The 27,069-nt window shown below is 39.7% G+C and overlaps 1 protein-coding gene across 3 annotated transcripts in view; it reads left to right on the top strand.

Annotated features, from left to right (window-relative positions):
- Nucleotides 1–1,626: 1,626 nt before the first annotated feature.
- The window catches only part of BACH1 (BTB domain and CNC homolog 1), a 44,452-nt gene continuing 19,009 nt past the window's right edge, over nt 1,627–27,069 (top strand). The window contains exons 1-2 of one of the 3 annotated variants that reach the window (XM_069475003.1): nt 1,627–1,664; nt 24,189–24,484. In XM_069475003.1, coding sequence (XP_069331104.1) covers nt 24,251–24,484 — 234 coding nt within the window. In that variant the 5' untranslated portion in view covers nt 1,627–1,664; nt 24,189–24,250. Of the gene's footprint in view, nt 1,665–2,431; nt 2,476–15,205; nt 15,246–24,188; nt 24,485–27,069 lie in introns of those variants that run through there. The other 2 variants (XM_069475004.1, XM_069475005.1) reach the window with 2 other exon arrangements.

Raw genomic sequence — 27,069 nt, 5'->3', positions numbered from 1 at the left:
TCACCTTTATCTAGAGTAAAGAAGCAAGAATTCCTCTCCAACAGGGAGGTGTCTGTTTTTCCCCTAGAAGAAACTGCACAGGCATGGGGAAAAAGAAGAATATATAATTCTATTGGTTCAGGGTTGAAGAAGAGTGAAGCCTCAGAAACTCTCACAGTTCTGTAAGAACCCCAATCCTTCTTTCATGGACTATTCCCAAGTGTCCTTTCCTCATTTTTTACTAAATATTTGTACTCCCACCATGAACTCAGGCAGCCTAGGATGCCATCTGCCTTCTACCTCTGGACCCTCCCTGGACTGCTGGGCCCCATTCTTCCAAAGACCCAATACAAATGTTACCTCCTCCAGGAAGCTGCCTCTGATTCTAGGTCACAGTGTATCACCTTGCCCTCCGGTTCAATTTCACTTATGTCATTTTCTCATGTGTTTTGGATGTAAGTCAGACGTCCCAAAGTCCCACAGCCTGTGGGTAAAAATACAGCCATATTAGTGATAATACCTGAATTTATTATTTTGGTAGCCTTTTTTTGCCCTGGGAGCTGGAGGGCTGTGTTCTTGTGTTCAAGAACGAGTCCATACTCTCTGGGGCTGCTACTATTTAGCCTCCAATTTTTCTTCATGTCTCTCCACTTGAATCCCAAAGCCAACAACAAAATCGCTTCACACAGATCATCCGAAGGCTACAGGCCTCAGGGTCGGTGCTACCTGCCCAGGAACTCGGATAAGGTTGTCTTACGTCCAATCCTCTCCGCAGAGAGACAGTGCTTTAAACTCCAGAGGTGTTAAAGGGCTTGGGGACATAACTTTAAAACTGTCAATTGGAGAAACACCAAAGGAGGAAAACGCTGCGCGCCGAAGCTGGCGGGAAGCTCCCTGGCAGCTACAGCGCAAGGGAACACCTGTTAGCGGGCGCCCTTGTTTCACTGTCACACACCAGGACGGTTGCCCAGATGCTGTCTGCAAAAACCTGGATGCACTTGACACGTCCCTGTCAGCAAGCTCAAATACCTGGAGCACTCGGGCGCCCGGCCACCACAAGGGAAGGCAGACGAGGAGCTCTGCCGAGGGGGCCACAGGCGACCCCTATGGAGTCCTGGGGAGGGCCGTGGGGCCGGCGCCCGTTCTCCCTCCTGGTGTCCGCGGGCGCCCGAGGCACGCGGCGGCTTGGCTGCGTTAGGGAGTCCGGGGACACGGGGCGAGGGGGCCGTCAGCCAGCCCTGCCTTTCCGCCCTCAGCCGGGAAAGGAGGAGGTGGTCCCCGGGTGTCTCGTCCGCTCAGGAGACGGGCCGTGTTGGTGAAGGGTGCTCCACGCGCAGGCAGGGGGCCTCCGCCGCCGCCTCGGGGCCTGCCCCGCCCCGCCCGCGCGCCGCTCCCCGCAAGCGCTCGCCTGGGCTTCCGGCTGCGGCGACCCCCGCCCGCGCTCGCTCGCTGACCCGGGCCTCGCTGGCGGCTGGGCGGGGCCTCTGGTGGGGGCGGGGCGGGGCCTCGCGCGGCGGGGCGGGGCCTCGCGCGGCGGGCGGGCGGGGTTTCGGCGACCGGAGCGCAGGGAGGGAGGGTCGGGGGCGGCCGGCCGCGCGGAGGGAGTGAGTCACCTGACCGCTGCCCGCGCCGCCCGCCGGGCTCGCTCGCTACCGTCAGTCGGGCCGCGCCGCGCCTCGGCTCTGGTGAGTGGCTCGGCCGTCCTGCCGCCCTTTCCCGGGGGGGGGATCCGCGCGGCGTCGCTTGGGGTCGCGGGCGCCAGCCTGAGGGGCAACCAGCGGGCAGGTCCGGGGAGGCGGCGAGGGGCTCGAGCGGCTGCTCTCGGGGCGGGGGGCGCAGAGCCGGGCCTGCCAGGGGCGTCCGCGGCCCGTGTTCCTGGAAGTGGCCGCGTCCCCCGGAAGGGCGAGCCGTCGGTGCCCGTGGCTCCTGCGTTGTTGTTTACCGGCCCGCGCTGCACTTTACCCGGGGCGGGGGCCGGGGCGTGCTGGGGTCCGGGGTCCCCGGCTCCCGCTCCCCACCCGAGCCTGCGGCCCGCCGGGGCTGTGACACATCAGCACCGCCCTCGCGGCCCGGGCCCGTGTTGTCCTCCCGCCCCCTGCCACCACCCTCCGCTGCCGCGGCGTCCGGAGAGCTGCTGCCTCTCGTCTTTGGTACGGCCTGGGTGTGTGTCGCGCGAGTAACCACGTAAGGGAGGCCGAGTTCGTGGCTGGAGCGACAATACCACCTTGCTGAGCCGGATTTAATGAAGACTGATTTTGGGGACTGGAGATCCCAGGGCTCCCTTTGTTGTAGTTTTGCCCACACGTTGTAATTGAGATTCTCACAATATGGTGAGAGTGGGTGTTGACTATAGAGACGCCAGCTTTGTGCTCGTGTAATGTAACATGTGTGCCATTGCTTTTTCATTCTTCCACGGCAGTTTCCTGTCATTGAGTACAATTGTGCGGAATGCTTTTATGCGGTGAGCCTTCTGCGTTAAACTTGGGCTGATTCAAGGTAAAGTGCAGTAGTAATTGTGAAAGAACAAGTGCGGAGAAAAGCCACAGTGTCATGTTTTGAGGAACAAAGATTGTTTTGTAGGATGCTACTGTTTTTGGAGAATTATCTGAGTGTTAGTTAGGACTGTTACACTTGGTGGATGCCACCACTAGGTCTTTGTTCGTATACTTGAACAGTCCCTTACATCCCAGAGGGTTTGCAGGTAAGGCGGTTAGAAAGAAAGGGCGGAAACCTTAGACCTGTTAGTGGCAGAGCACTTTAGTGCTTCACATGGTCAACCAGAGAAATGGGAAGAGGTCTGTTTGTTTCTTCCTGGTCTTGGGGTAGTGGTGCAAGGGCTGGGCTGGGCTTGAAGGCACTTGCCACTTCTGCCTTTGGCCCTTTTAAAGAAGCCTAGGGAAAAGAGGCTCCTGGTGAGTCAGCTTGGAGTAGAGTGGCCTCCGTGTAGTGATTGCGTCGGGTATTGTCGTTTAACCTATGGTTCTGTCAAGTGGTTTACCATTCTTCAATATGTTTGTTGGATAACAAGGTGGGATGACTCTAAAAAAGTTGGGTTGCTGAGTCATTCACCCCAGCCAGAGAGGTAATTAGAAACAGCTGGTGCAGACACGCGTCACATGCCTCCACTATAAAAGGCCAAGGAGCACTCTAAAGGGGTTGCTTCAGAAGGCTGAAGGGGACTCAGCTGGGGTTGCCTGTATTGATACAGGTAATCAGTGGGTGAAGTGCAATAGCACTCATAGTGGCCAAGTGGCACTGAGGTGGTGGTTAAACACTGGGTATCCTCATGACCTAGTGCCTGAGAATAAATTTGTGCTGGAGAGAACTAAGACTGGGGAAGAAATTTGCAGCTAGGAGTAACCCAGTAAGCAGTATTGTAACAAAAATATTTAGTACTTTTACTGTACTTAGTTTTTTGTTTGCTTTTTGTGGTTTTGTTGTGTGGTCTATAAGTTTCAAAAAGTGAATTGACTTTGTTCTTCATAAAAATTTCTTTATGAGAACACAGAAGGGGACTTGTTCTGTTTGATGTGGACCTTGGCTTTTCATGCATACACAAGTAGTTTCTGGTGTCTGAGAGGAGGGAGGAGGGTAGGGAGACTATAGGTGGAATTGACAGGTCTCATTGGGTCAAGTCTAGAAAGAACTGTTTAATGAAAGGCAAACCATACGTATCTGTCTCATTCTCTTGCTATATGGTGCTACTGTCTTTACATCTTGTGTCATTGCTGCTTGCTTAAAAAATGAGGATACAACCCAAACATATGAGTCCTCATAATAAAGTTCAGGAATGGGAAATGTGGAGGGCGGATTTGGCCCTGACCTGTGGTCAAAAGAATGATTATTATTGATGGTAGGTAATTTAAAACATTTTGAATTAGGAAAAATGATTAATTTTGTTGCTTTAAGTTTGGGAATAGAGGAGATTAGAAGTTATGAATTTTTTAGTTATTAGGGACTCGAAGGTGGGGTGAAGGTGATTTATTTGGGAAGAAAATATTAAAACTTTGATTTTTAAATTTACTTTTATGTGAAATAAGAAAGACATTAAGCTTAAAGATACAGACTAAAAGTAGAGCATGCATATTATATAATTTGGGTGCCTGTCCCTACCCCTTTTCTGTTGGAAAACATAAAAAGTGTTAACTACTGACAATAACATTCTTTCAATAATGGAAATGCTTTTTAAAAAGCTTCTGATTACATCTTAAGAGCTATAGTTCTTTCAAAATGTTCTTAATATTCCATTTAATTTTTATTTCATATGTAGTTCTTTTTATATTGTACCTTAAAGATTAGAAGCTTGAATGTACATTTCTTGTTACATTGTTGATGTTGAAGATGGAAATAGAAAAAAATAGTTGCATTTGATAACATATTTTGAATTTGGAGACAAGCCCAGCAATTGGTTTTTTTAATGTATGTAGTGATGTGTAAAAAGGTGTAATGGGAACATTTGAAGATAATCTACACATTGGAGTGTAATATGTATATAGCAAATTCTTTTAAAAATTACTCTGTTACTCCTTGAAGTCTGCCCCTTTTTTTGACAAACTTACAGCCATTCTTAATGAGGATTAATAAGACTACTTATTTAGCAAATCTCTTGGGAAGTCACATTTATTAAGAAAATCAACGTCTTATGAGTGCTGGGGGTGGTTAATATTAATATTTAGCATTCCGTTGACTTTCATATGCCTTCTGTCCCCCTCTCCTGTATTTAAAAAATATGCCAAATAAGGTAATACACCAGTAATTTTAGTGTTTTGCCAGAATGCGGGCCTCTTGGAGAGAGAGAGTAAACATTTTAGGACTACAGATAATATACTGAGTTGTACCACTGCGAAGTCTGGGCATCTGGCTTACTGAACGTGTAGCATTAACAGAACTGAAGTCCCAAATGTGATCTCTGTACAGTTGACAGAGAAGCAGTAAGCAAAATGGTTAAAAGTAAGTGATCAGACTGCTTCAGGTCAAGTTCTGGCTGTGTCACCCCCTCTGAACCCTTGAGCAAGCTGTTCCACCTAGTGTTTAGTGCCTCATTGTCTCCTCTGTAAAACGGGGATGGTGATAATAGAATCTATGTCATAGAGATTGTTGTGGGGATTAAATGAATTAATATGGGTTAAGATGTGGTTGGAACAGGATCAGCTCTGTATTAATACATTGACTGCTTCACTGGAAAAAAATTTTTTTTCCTTGGGGCAATGGTGTTTTATTACAAAAATAGAATAAAAACTTCGAAAATAAAACGATCCTAAGTTAATGAAAAATTTGTTATTTTTTATTGTTTTCTGTGCATGAGTTAGATGCAATTAAATTGTCAATATTCATTGTAACAATAAGAACATTATTTACAAGTAAGATTTTCAGGAACTAACTGCTTATGCTTTAGGAGGGAGGCCCAGGGCTCAAAACTAGTGAGTTAAATACAACTTGCATGGCAGTTAATGTGTTAAACATCAACAAATGTTAGGTGTTATTATCTTTTGTTCAGAATCAGGGAAGTACTTAGTTACACAGCCACATTTTGTAGCTTCCCAGAGTTGAATTGTAGCCATTGATCACAAGTGAGACTGAGGAGTGCCCCAGGTCACTGCTGCTGGAAAAACAACTCAAGTGAATGCTCTGATGATAAATCAGTAGCACCATCTCAAACACACCCAACTTCTGAGGGCAAGGAACCCAGGACATAGCTCTTTATTTAAAAGACTCCAACAGTTTCAGCAGAGTGCTCTAGAGGCAGTTACTACCAGTTAATTGAAATTGGCTTTTGGAGAAATAAAAACACTTGCCATTCTTAGTCCAGTGTCTTCTTCACATTATAGTTGACGTATGTGGCCCAGCAGGTTTAGTATCCTGTCCACTCCCTTCCTGCTTATTAATATCAGGACAGAACTCAGTTTCTCAATACATGTTCCTGGGTGCTATACAGTTTGTTGGGAACATTTGGAACATAAATTTTTACCTGTTATTTACTACTTCTAAGTATTGTGTTTTCTTTAGATGACATGTCTATACTAATATAGAAAAATTATACAGGATATGCATATGAATACAGTAGACACATTTATCATATAGCTTCTTGTACCTGTTAGTAATTCAGAAAGGTTGTGTCAAACATTTTGGCCATCGTTTCAAGTAGAGTATAAGTTTCTTGATGGTGAAGATCTGTGTCTTTCTGTTTTATTTCCTATGGCCTTGAATGTGCCTTGTCTGTTTGTTCAGTAAACTATTGGTTGCTCCACTGGGTGGTATAATATGAGTTCGTTCTAGTTCAGTGGTTATGAAACTTGGGAATTTTTAACAGATTGAAGGAGAGAACATTATGTGTTGTACCTCTTAAGTGTGTACTGAGTTGAAACTCTTGATTATTTAAATTTCTACTTTCTGTTTTCATCATTCGTGTGATTATTGAGGAAGCAGCTGTAATTAAGTCATTCTTCTAGTTCATCTCCTAAGATAGAAAGAAAACTTGTGACTTATTTTTACCCATATTTGGCTCAGAATTGAATTGAGCAAAATATAATTTGAGTCATCTTATATATCTAATACTTACAATATCATCACTCCTCTAGAACAGATCCTTTGTTTTATTTAGGATCAGGGACAGTTTGGAAAATGTGAATAAGATAATTGCCTCAAAGCAAACATAAGGAACAAAGAAATAGTGGTTGCCAGAATCTTGGTTGTTAATGGCTGTTGTGTGAGCACAGTGGGCATGCAATGAAGTTGGCTGGCTGCTCATTTCCTTTCTCTGTACTGGCACAATTCAGAAAATGTTACCTTAATGCAGCTGAAACTGTGTGCAAATCATGTTCTTTTAAAAATAAATTTAAATCCTTTTGTTAATGCCAGGAGAAACTCATTATTCAAAAGAATATTTTTGTAGTAAAATAATTATTACCAGTTTCTATCTGGTAAAGTTATTTTCACTTTTCTTATTTGTTATTTTTTAGATTGGATCAGACTCATAGTGGAACAGTTACACTCCACTTCCTCATCCCTCAATAAAGTGGAATTACACTAAGAAGTATTTTCAATTCCTTTGTAGCCTGAACATTAGTAATAGCTCATCTCCAAGATTATAGACTAAATAGTGTAGTAAGGGAAATAGCCCTCTCTGTTCCTACACACCTTTTTTCCATTAATCTCTTCTTTTTATTGGCTTGTCTGCCTCTAGGACTCCCAGGGGAAGTGTTTTTGGCCTAAGGAGGTGAACTCTTCAGGGCCCTGTTGAAAAAATGGGGAGAACTACCTACTCAACTCCTTGCTTGTTGGTATCTTTACATACTTACTGCCTTATTCCTTTAAAGTGTGCCAGCATCTTTTGGAAGTCCTCTAAATCAGTGCAGTTACTTGTCCATCGGACAGTTTGTTATAAATGTGTAGCTATAAAAGATTAATTTTAATAAATTTATGAGCCTGTAATTAGGTGGTAATTTTGGAGTAAGTGGTTTTTTTTTTTTTTGGTAAGATTAGTAATTTCATTAGTGTATATTTTATACTTAAAGATTATTTTAAAAAATATAAAGTGGTTATAAGGTTTTGGCCCAGGACTCTTCACTTTCCAAAGTATCTAATGTCTGTCTAGTATGTTTTTCTAAGGAGTGTTACCAGCATGGCTCAGGATTCTCTTCTAGGTAGGATTTATCATTTAAATTAACAGAAGTAAGGAAAAAAGCTATTAGCTGTTACAATTTTTTTTTCACGTTAGTAGAAGACTTTGAAGTAGAAAAGCATTTTGCCCAGCTGACTAGGGTTCTTTGCTGACATGCCTTCAGTTTCAGCTGTCATCCAGAGAAATCAAAGGAAATGCTAGTTGGGGATGAGTCTGTAGCTACTATTCACTTTCCCTGCTTAGTTGTCCTTTTGTGGGAAAGGACTGTCATAAGTGCTGATCACGCTATAGGCATATTTTTTAGATTTTTGAACAATATGTTTTGCCTCTGAGGGAAGGCCTTTTGTCATTAGCCTAGTTCGTCTGTTTTCTAGACCCCAGAAGGGCTGGGTACCTTTTCTTCTCTGGAGCAGGTTGGCAGCAGTGGTCACCAGAAGCAGAAGAGTTTAGATATTAGTGTGCTGTCTTGCCATTGCTCCTCAGATGCCAGTGTAGAAGCACCTTATTCTCTTCTGGTGAGTTAACTTGGAACAGATCTCTAATCCATGAAGAGTAAGGAATAACTGTATTTTTAAATTTCAAGACACTTTGTTCTCTTATCTTCTGATGCATGATGCTTCTGCCCCCAAACTCACACACATACACATATTGAACTTTTGGTATGTGTAGATAGTAGGTTGGCTAAATTCATTTCAATATTTGTGGAATTTCTACCTGTTAGGTATTGGGTTTACATTTAACTTTTGAAACAAATATTTATGCCTTTATAAGCCAGGAACTTTTCTAGATATTGGTAATACAGAACTTTTCAGAAGATATAGTCTAATAAACCATTACTATAGCATGTATTAATTGTTGTAGTAGCAACATATAAAAGCATAGACTATTAGAAACCTGAGTTTTGGGGAATTAGGAAAGCCTTAGGAATGTTAATAATAAATACATAGTTTAGTGGAGGAAACAGCTTGTATTGACAACTCAATATTGAGAAGCTTAGCTGTGAAGAAGACTAGAGTAGAGAGAAATAGATTTTAGTAGGGGGATGTTGGGTCAGGAAGGTTGTGTGTTTGTGTGTATATTTAAAACTTCGATCAGAGGAAAAAGGTTGAAAAATGCAAGCAACATCCTTGTTTTGTCCTTGGCTAGTTCCTCTTATGGTTGCAAGATGGCTGCTACAAGTTCAAGTGTCACAAGAAAATATGACTAAGTTTCCTGGAAGAAGGAGAGACACTGGCTTTTTTTTTTTTTTTTCTGGGATGTTTCTATCAGAAAAGCTTTTCCCAGAAGCCTCATAGTAGATGCTACCCTATCTCTTTCTTCTCTGTGGGTCAGCATTGCTCACAAGCCCTTGCCTAAATCAGTTGATGTCAAGGGAAATAGCACTGCTGTGATTGGCTTAAATGGATCCTGATTCATCTTGGGCTGGGACTGGGGTTTGCTTCCCCAGAAATACATGGCCTTAGGTGGAGAGTAGATATGTGAACACAGGGTTTGGGTTTGGTGGTCAGCAGTGTTGTCTTTGCTGCTACTCCTGCCACCACTACACACAGGCACATGCTTCTGAGGAGAAAAAGAAAATGTGCTTGGCTTTGGATTTGGAATTTTGGGTGACTTTTTTTTTTGTTTTAATATGTCATTATAATTCATATTATGATCAAGTAGTACCTTTACAATCAAATGTTTTTTTAATTTTTTTTAAATTGCAGAATGTTACAGGGGCACAAATGTTTTAGTTACATGGACTGCTTTTGTACTTTTTGAGTTAAAGTTATAAGTGTGCCCATCACCCAGATAGTGTACATTGTACCAGTTAGGTATGATTTCACCCTTTCCCTCCTTCCACCTACGTGATTTCTGTTGAGTTTTACTTCCTTCTGCGCACATGATGCTGATTGGTTAGTTCCAATGTAATACTGAGTACATGTGGTGTTTGTTTTAAAAATCATTTAAAAATTGAAGTTACCTAATATGCCCTAAAATGTATAGATAGAAGGAATAGATATCAGTACTCTAAACATTTCAAAAGTTCTCTGTCATTCTTTTAATACTTTCAGGGAGAGGAGAACATATAATTATATCTTGTACTTTCTGATTCTATCTATATGAAGATGACTGCGCTCTCTCTCTCTTTATCTGCAAAGGCATACACACCTGTGGTATCTGTGACTCACACTGAGTGGTGAGGCTGGCTAGCTAGCCCAACTCCAACAGAATGGTAGTTTCATTGACTAGATGGGCCAGGATTCTTTAGAACCCAAATTCTTGAATCAGGGATGCAAACAGGATCACTCCTTCCCTCTCTACACACTTACTCCTCTCCTAGAAGGGAGAGCTGTTCGAGATCAGCTTATTTGCCATTATTTTTGGACTTCAAGAATAATGCCACCTTAAGTTTATACAGTGTTCTTGTAGCACACCTAAACTTTTCAAAGTACGTTAAACATTTATTTAGTTAACAAATAATAATTGTATATATTTATGGGGTACAATGTGATGTTTTGCTAAATGTGTACATTGTAGAAAGATTAAACCAAGCTAATTAGCATATTCATCACCTCCCTTATTTTTTGTGTCCAGAACCTTTAAATCTGCTCTCTCAGCCATTTTGAAATGGCAGTAGTTGTCCCTTTATCCACAGTTTCACTTTCTGCAGTTTCAGTTACCTGTGGTCAAACTAAGTCTGAAAATATTACATCTACTAGATATTTTGAGACATAACCACATTCACATAACTTTTATAATAATACATTGTTAAAATTGTTCTATTTTATTATTGTTAATCTCTTACTGTGCCCAATTTATAAGTTAAACTTTATCACAAGTATGTATGTAGAGGAAAGAACAGTATATATAGAGTTCCTTACGATCTGGAGTTTCAGGCATCTACTGGGAGTCCTGGAATGTATCCCCCAGGGATAAAGGTGGCTACTGTATACGTTATTAACTATGGCCGCTGTGCAAAGAACTTTTATGTTTCATTCTTCGTCCTTCTTCTCAATCCCAGGTTTTGGTGCTTTGTTTGCTATGTGAAAGGCACATAAATAATGTAAACACATAAACACTTGAGTGTTGCAAAATAGAAATTAATTGCTAATAGTTTCTATTAATATTTGAGAGAAACTAATAGACTGTGATAAATGGCCAGTGTAGGCTTCTGAAGTGGTATTAGTTTTTGGATAACATTTGGAAAGACTTGTAATACTGCCAAAATAATTTTTGTCTTGATAAAATGCAGTCATATTTACCTACTCAGTAGTTCCTCAGATACTGTTTGAACTGAAATATATTTTAGCTTTATTTATAGGCCCCAAATTATTACTTATTTGACTGAATCTTATGTGATTATTATATAATGAAAAGTAGTTATTGAGAGCTCTGATGGAAATTCTGTAGCTTGGAAATCTCCATTTTAGAAATGATTATTTTGACTCTCAAGGTAACATAAAAAATGGACTTAACAATTTTTAGTTGTAGCTAGGTATAATACATTGAGACACCATAGCCCTATGTTAGGGATTAGTGGTTAGGTTATTTTAAAATAAGGCCTTTTAATTTAGTACCTAGGCTCGAATTAAAGAGTGTCAAGTCTGTGATTCATGTGATACACTAATTGCTCTACTATAACCGCTGCTTTATTTAATTAAAATTGTTACTTAACATTCTTTTCACTCTTAACCTCCTCCCTCTCCCTTTTTGACTCAAGTTTATTATGAGTTGGTGTATGGTTGGGAATTTGAAGGGCACTTTTTTATTGTTTTTTTTTTTCAGTTACTTTGCGTACTATGTGTGTCAACTCATAAACCTACAGAGGATCATTCTGACCTTGAACTAATTTTAGGGCTTTCACCTCCTCTAGGGAGTTGAAAATAAATAATTTGGATTATGGTAATAATTTCTACAGTTTAAAACAAAATGACATATGAAAAATCTTTAATTTATTATAGACATAGGACATGGACACTTAATACTCTGTATTTAAAGCAACTTTTGGTGAAATGTATAATTATAGATTACATTCAGTGTAGTTTAGTTTCAGATTCCTTTTAAATCATATTTGAGATTGGTTATATAATCCAAAAAGTGTTAATTAGAAATTAAGTCACCAAATATTTAATAATAAGAGAAAATTTGTTATTCCATGAATGCCCATTTAATCTGTTTGTCTAATAGTGTTCGTTTGTATTACACACAGGATATTTGAGGCATTTCCCTGTACCTGCTCTTCCGTACCTCCTCACTTGTACCCACCCCGCCCCCCACATACGACTTGGGTCTTGTAACATGAATTGAATTGTAATATTTGGACGTGGGAGCAGAGACCTTTTCAACCTTTAAGTTACTGACCCTCTCAGGGCTTCAGTTTCCTTATCTGTAACAGAAGCGGGTCACCCTAAATGAATGTGCTCTTTTAATTAGAAATTGTTTAGCTTTGTGAAATTAGCAATTATCTTGGGCAGACTTGTGCAGTTTTAATATTTTCTTTTTACCATGTTGAGATCCTTATTAGGCTTATTGAATTTTTATTGTTATAGGAATTGTGAGGTAACTTACAGAAGATCATATAGATGATATCAGCAGAGCCTTAATTATATCCCATTGCTGCTGGTAGTATTACAGTAACCTAAATTAAAACTTGATTTCCTTTTGCTTTCATAATTCTATGAGTTTAACACTTCATACTTTTCAAAGGGCTTTGTGAGACAAGTAGGGCAAGAGCTACCTACTTAAGCTATCTACTCCAGTTGCACAGAGGTGTGTTTGACCTCGTTCACACGGCTAGACCTACCTTGTTGGGTCTTTCCCCCTTATTTTCCTGTGGTAGGGTTCTCTTTTTTCCAACATTGTCATATTTTGAGTTTCTACAAAATTTAATCTTTAGTGATGACTATGAAGAGACTGTTGTTTTAGAGTTTCCCATGAATTTACCATATAGTAACAAACCAATATCTGCTGAAGACTGGAGGAAACATCTGTTATAAAGGGGGGGAAAGTAATCAGCATTTTGGGGGAGGCTTCAAGACAATCGAAATAAATGTGAACTACATTTTTAACCAGGACACTTTTTTTTTGTTCATAGTTATTTATTCTAATACTCTTCTGATTGTAAAGTAGTATGTGTTATGGTTAAGAACTGGAATGCAGAAACAATAAAAAAATTTACCTAGATCTAAGCATTATCAATATTTTGATATCTATCCGAAGAAGGTGTGTGTGGGGGTGGCAACCAAAATTTCTGGATATGTCCAATTTAAGATGCCTGTTATACATATAGGTAGTAATTGGAGCATGCAGTTGGATACATTTTGTAGGAAGTTCAAGAGAGAAGTGGCAATTAGATCAAATATAGAGGAGAGGTCGGAGGACTAAGCCCTGGGCTGTGCAGGATTTAGAAGTTTGGAGGAAGATCTATCCAAGAAAATTGATAAGTGGCTGCCCTTAAGGTAAGTGGGAAACCAGAGGATTGTGATATCCTGGAAGCCAAGTGAAGAAAAAGTTTCAGGGAGGGAATCACCAACCTGCGAAATATTGCTGAAATGCTGAGTAAGAAGACTAAACGTTTGCCATTTCATAGTTTGGAGGACATTGAGCTTCATGAAATGGTTTCCATGGAGTGAGAGGGGGGAAAGGCCTGAATTTAGTGGGCTTAAATGAAATTGAGAATAGAGGGAAGTGGAGACAGAGTGGGTATAAATGGTTCTTTTGGGAGTTCTATATCAAGAGGAACAGAGAATTATAGATGGAGGGGTATAGGGAGAGTCAAGAAATTTTAAGAGAGGATTCATTATGGTACATTTTATATGATGATAGGAATGCTATATATTCATTTCTTTTTCATTTTTTTCTTGGTGAGACTTTGTAGAAGTTTGTCAGTTTTATTGGTTTTCTCAAAGAATCAGCTCTTGATTTAATCCATCAATTCTACTAAAAGCAAATGCAAAATTTTATTATGTGAATGATTTTCTTCATGGAAGTTTAATAGATTTCATCAGATTCTGTAAGATGGAGAATCAGTGCTCTAGTGGATTGGCAGTTCAGAGCTCATTTTTCTAGATTTTTAAAGAACCTGTTATTGCCATCTATCAATATTAAAAAATAGTATGCATATCGTTGTTCCCAAACAAGAAGATATCTTACTGTATTTTTTCTACCTTCCCCATCTCTTAGTTTTTTTAAAATCCAAGATTTTAGTTCAGGATTGATTTTTCTCTATCAAGTGCCTTTTTACTTGAAGAAACTTTAAAAAGTTGCATTAAGACTCAAAACCAAGTTGACTGACAGCAGTTTAGATTTAACTAAGTTTTGCTAGTTTTGTTTACTATCTAAACATATTTTAAGTTTGTGCTTTTGGTCAAAGTAATACATGTTCTTGGCTTTAAAAAATGTTCAGAGAGCAACCTTATCTACTGCGCCTCATGCTTCCCCTCATTCTGCTTCATAGATGTATACGATGTTTACTCTTTTCTGCTGTTTAATTGTTTTGGTGGCTACTTCTGTTTCTCTAAGATGTTTATACCTAAGTTTATCAACCTAAGACATTATCTGTAGACTTCCTGTTACCATGGATGATGATTTTGTTTGCTTCTACCATCTCCCCACCTATATTTATAAGCATATCATTTTCATTTCTGCTCTTGGTCACCTGAAACTCCAGCCTCCAGCTCTAAACTTGTGTGTGTGGGGGGTGTGTGTGTGTGTGTGTGTGTGTGTGTGTGTTTTGGTCTCATTAATCTAAGGCAGTATTTTGACCCTGCACGTGGTAAGCCATATGGAAATACTACTTTTCCATTCTCTCTGATTCCATCTCCCAGCCTTGTCAGTTTTACTCTTATTTTGTCAAAGCTAATAATATTTACATTCTATTCTGTAACGATAATTAAATCTTCTATTATTTCTCTATTATGAAAGTTGAAAGCCAATTAGCAGTGTTTGTTACCATCCCTGTGCTGTGTCAGTGCTGGGCACTGAGCTAGGTAGTTGCGCTCACACTTCTTTGCCTGCAGCTACTCAAAAAACATTTCTAGCATCAAATTCAAATAATAGATAATGATTATTGAGCACTCATTATATGCCAGGCATTGCCCTAAGAGTATATATATTATTTCATTTGAACTTTCCAACAAAAGGTACTATTCTTGTTCCTAATTTGCCAGGAAAAAAATTGTCACAGAGATGTAAAGTAACTTGCTCAACTGGCAGGGGAGTTAGCAAGTTATAAACCACAATTTTGTGCTGTCCACTCCTAGTTTTTTGTAGAGCAGGTAGCTGTTACGTTAGTTAGGTTCTGATAGAGTCTTTAAATCCTTTTGTGTGCTCTCTGACAACAACTCTCTGTCTTTCTCATCTCTAGCCTCTGATGATGAGTTTTTAGGGATATCTGAGGTATAAACGTTTAGAAAATGATGTAGGCATGCCTTAGAGGAGGCTGAGTGAATTGGGGAATTTTGCTCTTTTGGGGAATTTTTGGGAATTTTCATTCTTTGCCTTTTTTTCTTCCCTTTTGAGTTTCTTGCAGGAGCCTTAAGTTAACTGAGGTAGTAATTATTGCACCTCCCTCTCTGCCCATTAGTTGCTCATCTTAGAAAACCTACAGTTCATGTCATATTTAATGGTGAAATACTGAACACTATCCTTGTAAGAGAATAAGGTGAGGACAACCACTGTCACGATTCTCACCGTTTAGTCCTTGCAATACGGGAATAAAAAGAACTAAGAAACGTAAAGATGGGAGAGAAGTGAAACTATCTCTGTTTGCACACAACATGATTGTGTACATACAAATCCTAAGGAATCTACAAAGTAACTATCAGTACTAGTAAGTGAATTAAGTAAGGTTGCAGAATTCATGGTTAATATTTTAAAAAATAATTTGTGTTTACACAGTAGTGGCAAAAAAACAGAAAATGAATTTTAAGAACCAACTCTATTTACAGTAACCACACACACACACACACACACACACAAAAACCACCACAAAATACTTAGGAATAAATACAACAAAATTGTGCAATCCTTCTTTACTAAAAAGATCATAATTCTGAGAGAAATGAAAGAAGTAAATGGAGAGAGATGCCATGTTCATGTACTGGAGGACTCAATTTTTTAAATATTGGTTCTCCCCAAATTGATCTATTCTTTCATTGCAATCTTAACCAAAATTCTGTCATCTCTTATAACTCAATACTAAGAATAAAAAAGCCCAGGTGAATTAAACAGACATCTCACAAAAGAAGATATACAAATGGCTAAGAAAGACAAATGGCTAAGAAAGCACTTACGAAGATGCTCAACATCATTACTCATCAGGAAATGCAAACTAAAGTTCTAGTGAGATATGAAATATGTGCATGCAAATGTTCATTGATGCTTTATGACAATAATCTCAAACTGAGAACAATGCAATCTTTATATCAGTACTCCATCACAGTCAAATGGATAAACAAATTGTGGCATATCCGTATAATGGAATATTATCCAGCAATAGAAAGGAACAAACGTCTGATGTATACAACAACATGAGTGAATCTCAGAATCATTAAGTGGAGTGAAAGAAATCTGAAACAAGTAGATAATGTGTGATTCCAATTATATAAAAAGAAAATGCACATTCATCTGTGGTGATGTAAAGCAGATCATTGGTTACCTGGAGCCAGAAGCACAGGAGAGGAGAGAACTTGAAGGGACGTGTGAAATTTTGAGGAGTAATGGAAATTTCTGTATCTTGATTGTGGTGGTGGTGGTAGTGTTTTTATGCACATATAATATTGTCAAAGCTCATTTGGTTGCGTGTTTTTAAATAGATGCAGTTCATTCTATTAATATATAAATCATAGTTCAAAGTTGATTAGGAAATAGTGACTGACAAATGCTAGATATAAAATACATATGCAGTAAATAAGCTTTGTTGGTATGGACCAATTTTAGTTGCTAGTTTCTATTTTCATAACAAAGATGTAACAATCCTAAGAATCAAGTAGCTGCCAAATATATTAAGCAAATAAAAGACTTCATTGTTTCTTAAATTCTTTGTAGTAAGAAGGTATGACAGTGGAATCCATTAGTCTTGTTTCTGTTCTGGAGCTTGGATTTCCTACGTTCCTTCTCATCTTTCTTCCTTTATTCTCTTACAAGCTGTTCTAAACTTATGACCCAGAATTATTGAAGTTAGATTTGTTGATTTGGGAGTAAAAAAACCTTTTGTTTCTAACCTCTGAGTAGGTGAGTCTATAAAAAACTTCTTCAAACTTCTGTAACAGTTCAAACTCCTCTAAAGCTTAACCCTAGTTTTATAATTTCAAATTTGGTTTTAGATCCAGAAAATATAACAAACATCCATGACTTAACTATTAATATATAATATTTAATATTAGTAAAAGCAAATGAAAAAAGAAAAAACACAACTTTGCCTGTATGGGACCTCAAATAGTATTGTAGTAATCTTGAGCTGCAAAAATTGTAGCAATTTTTTTTTCCATTTAAAAAATTTATGGCATCTTTAATTATATATAGTTTTAACATAAATTATCAGGTCATTTACTGGTCATCATTTTTGTTGTTGCTGTAAGCACTTGTGTATTTAGTTCAAACTCTTTCTTTGTTTTCCGTTTTCATTTAGCCTTTAAAAAATATATTTGTGTGCCTTATCCAGTCATACTTAAAGTTTTTCTTAAGACTGAGAGAAATGATTTTAGAAAATGTGATTGTCAAAAACAGATGTTTAAACACTTGTGATATTTAAGCCTACAAAAGGTTAAAGAAAATAGCAAGTCTTGGTCACTGAGTTATTCTTCTTGGCTTTCCTGGCAGGTGAGGCAGGTCTTGGGACCTTAGGAAGAATGCTTTGTTAAATTACTGTCCTGATTTAAATTTCCAGACTTTTTGATGCAAAGTTTCTTTGAGAATTGAGAGTGATAGAAAGAAAAACCATGGCTTTAAAAAGATTCTTTCTTATGGGCATTGCCACCTTAAATTTAAAATAATTTTTAAAATAAAGGCCCTTAAAGGAAAGTCAGAGGTGTATACACATGTTGGGTCTTTGCCATCCACTTGGAACACTGAAGGCAATGTTCACCAAATTTCAGAACCACACTCAAACTCTGGGTATCTTGGGTATGTTGTAACAGGAACTGGTTTAGGAGATTTTGAAGCTTGGACTGGAGCTAAGATGCCATGGTAAGAAGAATTTGGCCTGTCTTCTGAGCCATTAAAGACCCTGCCCTGAAAATTGAGTGAGGCAAAAGTAATCGATGGGGTGGTAGGTGGTTGGCAGAAGCAGTGAGAAGGAAAAAGTGGAAATCTCAGATGGCCACTCGAAAGAAGGGGAAGGCGGTTCTGAGGAGTAGACCAGGCTGCAGATCCAGGACATGGCTTTTATTTAAAGGCCATGACAATTGCCTGTGTTGCTCCATTTCTGATGTCCACACGTCACCACCTGTAGCCAACCATACACACACACACCCTTGACTCACAGAATAATGGTGGAAATAATTGTTCTCAGTAATTGAATATTGTGGTTAAATGAAAATTGGTCCCTCTAGGTTGTCAAGCAGAAAAAAAAAATGGCCAGAAAGTAGTTTTTGTTTGTAGACTTACTGTTTAGAAACGTCCATATTGCTGTGTAAATTGATTATAATGACCATTGGTTGTCTCTTTCACCCTGAGGCATCATTCTTGTTTGACCATATCTAGGTTATGGTCTTCTTGAATGCAGGGATAGTCTTTTATTTGTATTTTCATGGCACCTAGTGCATCGTGTGGCACAGGTAAACCCTTGTAGGAAGACCAGGTGTCATTGTTCAGTGAGATAAAAAAATGGATAGTGGCCTTTTTCTTTTAAGTGAATCGTTGGTGTTAAATTATTTACTGTACCCGTGTACATTGAGAATTGAAATACAACATAGTCCTTTGAGATTTGAGGTAAGTAAAATTCTAGCTCTTTTGTACACATGGAACTTTATCCTCATACAACATTCTTACGAATTTCTGTTATATGAAGTATTATACACCTGACTCCATGATCAGATGTTCACCTTAGGTTTTTAAGTTTCTTTTTAAGTAAATTATCTTTAAAGTATTAAAATGTGAGAAAGCCACAGCATCTTGTTTTATTTTCTGTATCATATTGAAAGCAAAAACATCAAGTGGTAACTGTATTAAAACTTAAATTGTGTATATTGAGCAGAGAGCAGAAGTTATTTCCAAACTGAGGCGCAGGAAGCTTTAAAATGCCTATTCATCCTTTGTCAGCATTAGTGAATGAATTGGCAATTTGCTAAGGTCAGCAAACCTCTATTTTGAATTATAACAGTAGAATATATTTCCAAGAATGTGGAAAAATTCAGGTGTAATATAGAAATCAAAATTTGGTGTTAACAAATTAATAGAATTTTAGATGTGGAAGTCTGGAGTGTTTGTTTTACTTTTTAGGTTTGAGAAAAGTTAGAAGGTGCTTGATGGACATTAGAAGGTTGTGTGCCATTCTTATCTGGTGTTGTTGCATAGTCAAGTTATTGGGCAAAAACGGATTCTGACCACTTAGGAATTAGAATGAGGAAACTGAAAAGAATACTGTCGGTAGTGCCCCATGCTAATGAGAACCTTGCTCGATGCATCCTCATTCCCACAAGCTGGTTGTTTTGGCTGTGTTTTTAGTTGCCAACCAACCGTTACTTTTCTTTGGCCAGTTGTCTCACAGGTATGTTTCTAGCTCCCAGACGGATGAGCTGGAGCTCCCTTTTGCCCGTAGTAGCTCTGGAAAAGCCATTTAAGAACTTTTCTCTGAGTGCTTGGCTCCATGATGTTTTGTCTATGTTGGAATAGCTGAATGGGCTGTGTATGGAAGAAGATTTAGCTGATCTGGGTTTTGGAATTGTATTAAAAATGACAAGTTCATTCAGCACCAAGTACCTGTATTAGACCAGATACTCTAGAGCCGTCCCCAACCTTTTTGGCACCAGGGACCCATTTCATGGAAGACAGTTTTTCCACAGTGGGGTGGGTGGTGGGTAGGTGGAGCTCAGGCAGTGCTGCCAGTGATGGGGAGCGGCTGTAAATACACGTGAAGCTTCGCTCACCTGCTGCTCACCTCCTGCTGTGTGGCCTGGTTCCTAAGCTTCATGAAAGACAGTTTTTCCACAGAATGGGGGGCGGGGTGTGGAGGGGAATGTTGGGGGGCTCAGGTGGTAATGGCCACCAGGTTCCTAACAGGCCACGAATCGGATGTTGGGGACCGTAGATCTATTATATGCTTGGGATATGGCAGAGGCAAGGTTATGACATTTAAGTTGAGAACTAAAAGGAGAGGTGTAAGCCAGCTGAAAAGTAGATGTCCAGGTGGTGGGCACAGGATATGCAGAGGCCCTGACATCTTAAGAGTGTGGAGCCTCAGAAGCAGGAAGGGAGGGAGACAGCAGCTTGAGGTAAGCCTGGGTTAATAGGTAGAAAACCTGACCACACAGGTCTTGAGAGCATGTTAAGGATTTTGAAGTGATCATAAGTAATTTGGAAGATATCAGTAAGGGAAGAATCACTTTGATATGGAGAGAATAAATTGGAGGAGATCAAGAGGGGCTTGAGGGGTATAAGGCTTTTGTTAATATTGTTATCATCATTAATAGCTAATGTTTATTATTTGCTTGCTGGAGGCCAAGCACTGTGCTAAACCCTTTTGCCTCATCAACTCACGTAAACTCCACAACATCCCAGTGAGGTGGTGTCATCCCTATTTTATAGACAAGGTTAAGCAACTTGGCCAGGGTCGTAGAGCTAGTAAGTGACAGCTGGGATTTGAACCCAGACAGTATAAGATTGTAAATCCTGAGCCGTTAGCCACTGGGCCCATGGTATTTAATGCGTGAGGTGATGGCCATTAGTGGGACTTGAAATTAAATGGATCACAACTGGTATTCTTTTTAAAATTTAAATAGAGTGGTAAATATCCTTATTAAATGCAAAGTACTCTGATAAAATATTCATAAGTGAAACTTGATTTCACTTTTTATTTTATGTAACTGTATTTGTACATTTGTGAGCTTGTGAGCCATGGCTAAACGGCATTTGTCCAGGCAAGAGCTGATGATGGCTTGAGTTAGAATTGTGCCAGTGCGTATGGAGGGAAGAGGACCTCAGCATTAGGAGGCAGAGGCGGCAGGATTCAGTGAGAGATTGAGTGTGGGGGCCCCAGACAGCATCGATCCTGGTGCATGCCGCACTCAGAGACAGGCTCTTCTTGGAGGGCTTCTCTTTGGTGGCTGTTTTACCACCGGATTCTCTAGTTTCTCCCAGCTACAGCTCAGAGGACTTGGGGTTGGCATCTTGCCCAAGAGCAGCAAATCTATAAGCTGGCTGTGAAACCATGAGGTGATCTGTTACTGAAAACTGCCTAAACAGATGTTGAGCCAAGAATAAAGGCTCTCTTTGGAATTGGAGGTGAGCAGTGAGTCAGCTGGTAGCAGGATGAGAAGCAGCAGGCCACAAATGCATTTAGGTGGGCTACCAGCAGCTTTGGAGTGAAGGTGTAGGAATTGTTTATGCTGGAGCCACCTCGGGATCCAAAGAACCTTTAAGTCCCAGTGTCCAAGGCCTAGAGTACTTCTCTTTCTGAAGGTCAGATCCAATTCTTTTGTTCCTGGCTTTCTGTGAGGTTCATTTCCTCATTCTCAAGCATAACCTTTTAGTAATAGCCAACTCCCCACATTACTATAGTGGGTCTCCAGACTGTGCACCCAGCTAACACTAGCTGGAGACAGAATGATGGAGTAGTTAAAAATACTCGATAGAAATTCCCCTTTGTCTTATTGGTCTTTTGTTGTTGGCCAAGATACTTGTCATTGAACCTTGGTTTCCTCATCTGTAAAATTGGGATGATAGAAGAACATCCCAGGGTGGTTGTAAGGAGTAGGTGAGATAAAGTGTTGTCTAGCACTTAGGTCAGTAGCTGGTGCAAAATTAGAGCTTAATAAATACTGTTAGTGGTTGATTTTTTTTTTTTTTTTAAGGACAGTCTTTGAAGAGACCTAAACATGTTTATGAACAAAAACTGTGGGAAGGAGCCAGCCTAGTGGGAGAGGCTGTGTATATATGAGAGAGGGTGTTAAGGTCTTGGATCCCAGAGAAGCAAGGATGATATGGGATCAAGAGAAAATGTTGGCCGGGCGCGGTGGCTCACGCCTGTAATCCTAGCACTCTGGGAGGCCGAGGTGGGCGGATCGTTTGAGCTCAGGAGTTCGAGACCAGCCTGAGCAAGAGCGAGACCCCACCTCTACTAAAAATAGAAAGAAATTATATGGACAGCTAAAAATATATATAGAAAAAATTAGCCGGGCATGGTGGCGCATGCCTGTAGTCCCAGCTACTCGGGAGGCTGAGACAGGAGGATCGCTTGAGCTCAGGAGTTTGAGGTTGCTGTGAGCTAGGCTGACGCCACGGCACTCACTCTAGCCTGGGCAACAGAGTGAGACTCTGTCTCCAAAAAAAAAAAAAAGAGAAAATGTTGCGTATTGTTCTCAACAGAAGAGAACCTGGTGGAGGTGGGAGGAGGGACTTTTTTTTGAGGTTGGGTTCCAGTTTTGGTGGTCTACTGGGAGAGATGCTGACTGAGGAGAAAGGTGGCAAGTTGGAAAACAATTATGGAGAACAGGAGACACAGACATATGAAAGAATTGATGAACAGTGCTGAGATCCTGAGATTGTACACCATAAGTTTGTAGTTACACCAGTCTGCATGTTTTCATAGTTTTTTTTTTTTTTTTTTTCCTGGTGTGCTGTGTTCAGCAGAATGGTGAGATGTAAAAGCAAGAGTAGTATAGTTTTAAGGCTTTGCCAGCCGGATGCCAGGAAGGAATAAGGAGGCTGGGGTCTTGGGTGCAGGGACATAGGAGGGCAGGTGATCAGCGGTGAAGTCTGGCTTGGCCGAGGCGGCCAGTGTGCTTTGGACAGGCTGTACAGTCTTGGAGAGAGAAGAGAGCAGTGGTCTGTGTGGTACCATCTACAGAAGATATGTAATTTCTTTGAATGGTGGTTTTCCTTATTATCCCTAACACTGATTCCTTGTGTTGGTAACTGAAATATTAATAGCAATTACTAAAAGGAATTTACTGCTCTTTTGTATGGGCACAATCCAAAATTTGAATTAGTTCTAGTTTTAATTTAGAAGTCACCAGTGATTTCATGTGGTATGCTGAATCAGTAAATAACAAACTGTGATGCTTAACCTTAGGTAAATTTTAACCACATCATGAGAAATTTTATTTTCATCAACTGTTTCTTAACATTCAGTTATATTGAAGACTTTAAAAATAAACACTAAGAAGCAGAGCATTTTTCGATGCATTTCATGTGTTTGAAACTAAGCCTATCTTTGAAGTGGAATTTGCTGGTGATTTGGGCCTGGTCTGTCTGAACTTGTGTAGTCCTTGTTTCTCCTTTCATTTTTGTTTGGAGGGTAGTGGATCTGAAAGCAGTAACGTTTACTCATTCACTGACCATTTGAGGGCCTCCCATGTTCCAGACAGTGAGGAAGGTGTCAGAAGAGTGGAAGTGAATGGTGCAGGGATGATGCCCTGAGGAGCTTATCGTCCTCCGTCCCTGTGATCGCCACAGTGGGATCCACACTCCTGGGATGCTCACCACAGGCCTTGGGGGGCTGGAAAAAAATATTAGAACGTCTCTTTTAACCTCTTTCAACTTCTCTGTGTTTCAGAACACATATATCAGAATAATAGTACATGTATGAAGAAAACAGATAAACGTACATGTACTGGGGGACCCCCCCCATTTTTGCCAGTAGTGTGTATGTGATCAAAAAAATGTTTGGAGGCATGTTAATACGTATTTTAAAAAATATGAATTTTTAATAACTTTCTCTTACATTTTAACATTTTGGGAAAACCAAATGTTTCTGCATATGTTAAACCATGCTCTTAAGGAGAAAGTATTATAGTTTTACTTGTTGCCTATATTTGTAGCGTAAAGTAAGACTTAATGTATAAAAAGACTCATTACTGAGATCTGGACTGACAAATTTGAGTCATTTTCTTCTTGGTGTTGGAAGAACTTTACCTTTTGTGGAATGGTGTCCCTTAATTATAAAACGCTAAACCCACCCACTGTCTGTCAGATGTTGGGGAATCGGGCGAAGAGAATGTGGAATGCCATATGCCTGTTCTGCTGTTCAGTCTCATCCCCAAGTGTTACCTCTGGGGACTTCCTCTTCCTCCCCCCATGTTGTCTTAAAGCAACAGGGTTGAAATGCCACCCAGAAATTTCCTGGCCTCATCTATTTGCTCATAGTGTTTTCGCAGTGTGAAATGTCTCACTTTCAGAGAGCCATGAAATACTCGGTTCAGAAAGTTCTTCTCTCCCTCACCCTAAGAAACTTTATCCAAAATTAGTTAGAAAAACTGCCGTCCAGAACCTATTTAAATGAGGTATACTGAATAAATGCTTCTAGGTTGTTCCTCTGGAAGATTTTATTTTCATTTTTATTGCAGTGATGAGTATGTATTTTAATTTATATTTCACAATCTGGCATTTTTTTAAACATTTTAAAACAAAATTTTATTTAAGTGAAATATTGCGTGTGTCTTTGCAGGTTGATGACAATTAGAAGCATGCTTTCCACTGAACTTCCTTGGATACCACTTGTTATGCAGAATGTCTCTGAGTGAGAACTCGGTTTTTGCCTATGAGTCTTCCGTGCACAGCACCAACGTCTTGCTCAGCCTCAATGACCAGAGGAAGAAAGACGTGTTGTGCGACGTCACCGTCTTCGTGGAGGGTCAGCGATTCCGCGCCCACCGGTCCGTGCTGGCGGCGTGTAGCAGCTACTTCCACTCACGAATCGTAGGCCAGGCTGATGCCGAGCTTAACATTACTCTACCAGAAGAGGTGAGAGGGCCGTGTCCTGGTGATTGTAACTTCATTTTACTTAATTAAGTTTCTTACGGTGTATAAAGTTAAAACTAAAGCACAATGTCCTTGTCAGGTGGCTGAGGAGTATTTTCCAGGTTCTGTAGCAACCCATTTCCTTGAAAAATCATTAATTTTGTAAAATCATTACTTTTGGGTGTTAGTTAAAAATATTTATTGAGCAGTTGAATAACTTGACCCACTGATTTTTTTTTTTGATACAATAACCAAATGAGGTCACACACAGTGCATAGCAGACATTTGGAAAGGTTATGGCTTGGAGAGGCCATGTGTGACGTTCTCTCCCTGTGGACCTTTTCCTGTGATCGCCAACTATAACTAGGTTTAGGGTTCTATAAAACATCCATTTCCCCACGACATTCCCCATGAAAAGTAGATGTTCCGTAAGTGTTCTTTTTTTCTCCCCATTTTTCTTTTTTGAGATTGTCTTTATGTATTGTAGAAAAAAGAAATGGTTTTGTGTCATATTTATAGAACCTTAGTTTTACATACTATTTTCCCCTGGCATGTTCATAAATGTTTGTGTCTTTGTTAACGTCCTGCCTCTGAGAGACTTCTCTCTCGGGCAGAGGCATGATGGTTACACTGACTCGTACTGAAACTAAGAGTGTCAAGCCTTTGGTATTGGGACACAAATAGAAGTTGTTAAGAGGAATATGGAGTAAGTATTTAGAACTTCTTTGTGTATGACGGGTCCACAAGTCAGTGTAGGATGTGCCCTGTTGGATACAGCTCAATAAACTGTGCCTACAGTTTAGCTTATTGCTGGCTATGCATACTTCTATGAAGTTGTAGCTACAGTTTTCGGAACAGATAGATTGTCTTTTCTATGGCAGAAGTCGGAATGAATGGTGAAGTATCAAGAAAATGGCAAATAAAAGGCCAACCTATAGTAATTGTTTTTAAAAAGAAATAACATATCATAATGGAGATATACTTATTATGGTTCATATTTTCAAATGATTTCATGAGACGTTCCAAGTAAAGCAAAGTTTGAGTCATGAGTTTAGGAGGAAAGGTGTGTGCATGCACGCATGTATCTAGTCATTCATTCTAATTTGAGTTGTAAATCATCAGTTTTCAAATATTTGAAGTGTTTCATCATAGTGACAGATTGAAAATATTGTGTAACTTACTGTCTTAAAGGCCTTTTTTAGGCTATCTTAACTTGTTTTTAAAATTTTTTATTTGAAAATTTTATTGAGATAATTGTAAATTCAGGTACAGCTATAAGAAATAATGTGGAGAATTCCCTTTTTTTTTTTTTTTTTTTTTGAGGCAGAGTCTCACTCTTGCCCGGGCTAGAGTGCTGTGGCGTCAGCCTAGCTCTTTACACTTTGCCTGGTGTCCCCCAATGGTAACATTTTGCAAAATCACAGTATAATATTACAACCAGGGTATTGAAGTGGATACAGTCCACCCATAGTATTCAGATTGCCCCAATTTTACTTTTACTAATCTCTGTGTGTGTAAATTCTATACAGTTTTATCCCCTGTGAAGGTTTGTGTGTCTACCACCTGTTAAGCTACTGAACAGTTCTAACACTGAAAGATCCCTTGTGGTGTTCTTCTATAACTACCTCCTCCTCCTTCCCATCCTCCATCCCTTATTCCCTCACCTCTTCTATCCTTAACCTCTGGCAACCACTGATCTGTCCTTTTGTAAAGTTTTGTCATTTCAAAAAATGTTATTTAAATGGAATCATACAGTATGACTTTTTGGGATTGACGTTTTTCCACTTTGCTGAGATTATCCAAGTTGTGCATATCAATAGTTTCTTTTTATTGCTGAGTGTATTTCATATTACCAGTTGTTTTTTTAAAATACTTTGACCTATTGAAGGAAATCAGGTTAACTCTAGTTTGGGCTATTACCAATAAAGTTGCTGTGAACATTTGTATGCAGATTTTTGTGTGAACATGAGTTTTTATTTTTCTGGGTTAAAAGACCAGAGATGCAATTGCTTTTATGTTCTCAACTGCCAGTGTGTGAGTGATCCAGCTTCTCTTTGTTCTCACCAGCATTTGGTGGTGTCACTATTTTTTATTTTAGCCATTTAATAGTTAGTTAAATACTCATAGCTGAGCATGGTTTTGTCCTTTTTTTTTTTTGAAATGGAGTCTTGCTCTGTTGCCTGGGCTAGAGTGCCATGGAGTCAGCCTAACTCACAGCAACCTCAAACTCCTGGGCTCAAGAGATCCTCCTGCCTCAGCCTCAAGAGCAGTTGGGACTACAGGCATGCGCCACCACACTGGCTAATTTTTTCTAATTTTAGTAGAGACAGGGTCTCACTCTTGCTCAGGCTGGTGTGGAACTCCTGACCTCAAGCGATCCTCCTGCCTTGCTTGAGCATGTTTTCAGTGTCCCAAATACTAATAATATCTTGATCACTCTTACAGTAATTCAGTGAATTAAAATTAGTTTTGTGTTTTTAACCTGGTGTGAGGCTTTCTCTGCACTTCAAGCAGGTTCCATTTGCCCCTCAGTTTGCAGAGGCAGGTTTAATGTAAATGGACGTTTCTGCTTAAAGATTTTGTTACCT

The sequence above is a fragment of the Eulemur rufifrons genome, chromosome 7, assembly GCF_041146395.1.
Source record: "Eulemur rufifrons isolate Redbay chromosome 7, OSU_ERuf_1, whole genome shotgun sequence".
Lineage (NCBI taxonomy): Eukaryota > Metazoa > Chordata > Mammalia > Primates > Lemuridae > Eulemur > Eulemur rufifrons.
Note: the sequence above shows the minus strand (reverse complement) of the source record. Positions and strands in the feature narration are given on the sequence as shown.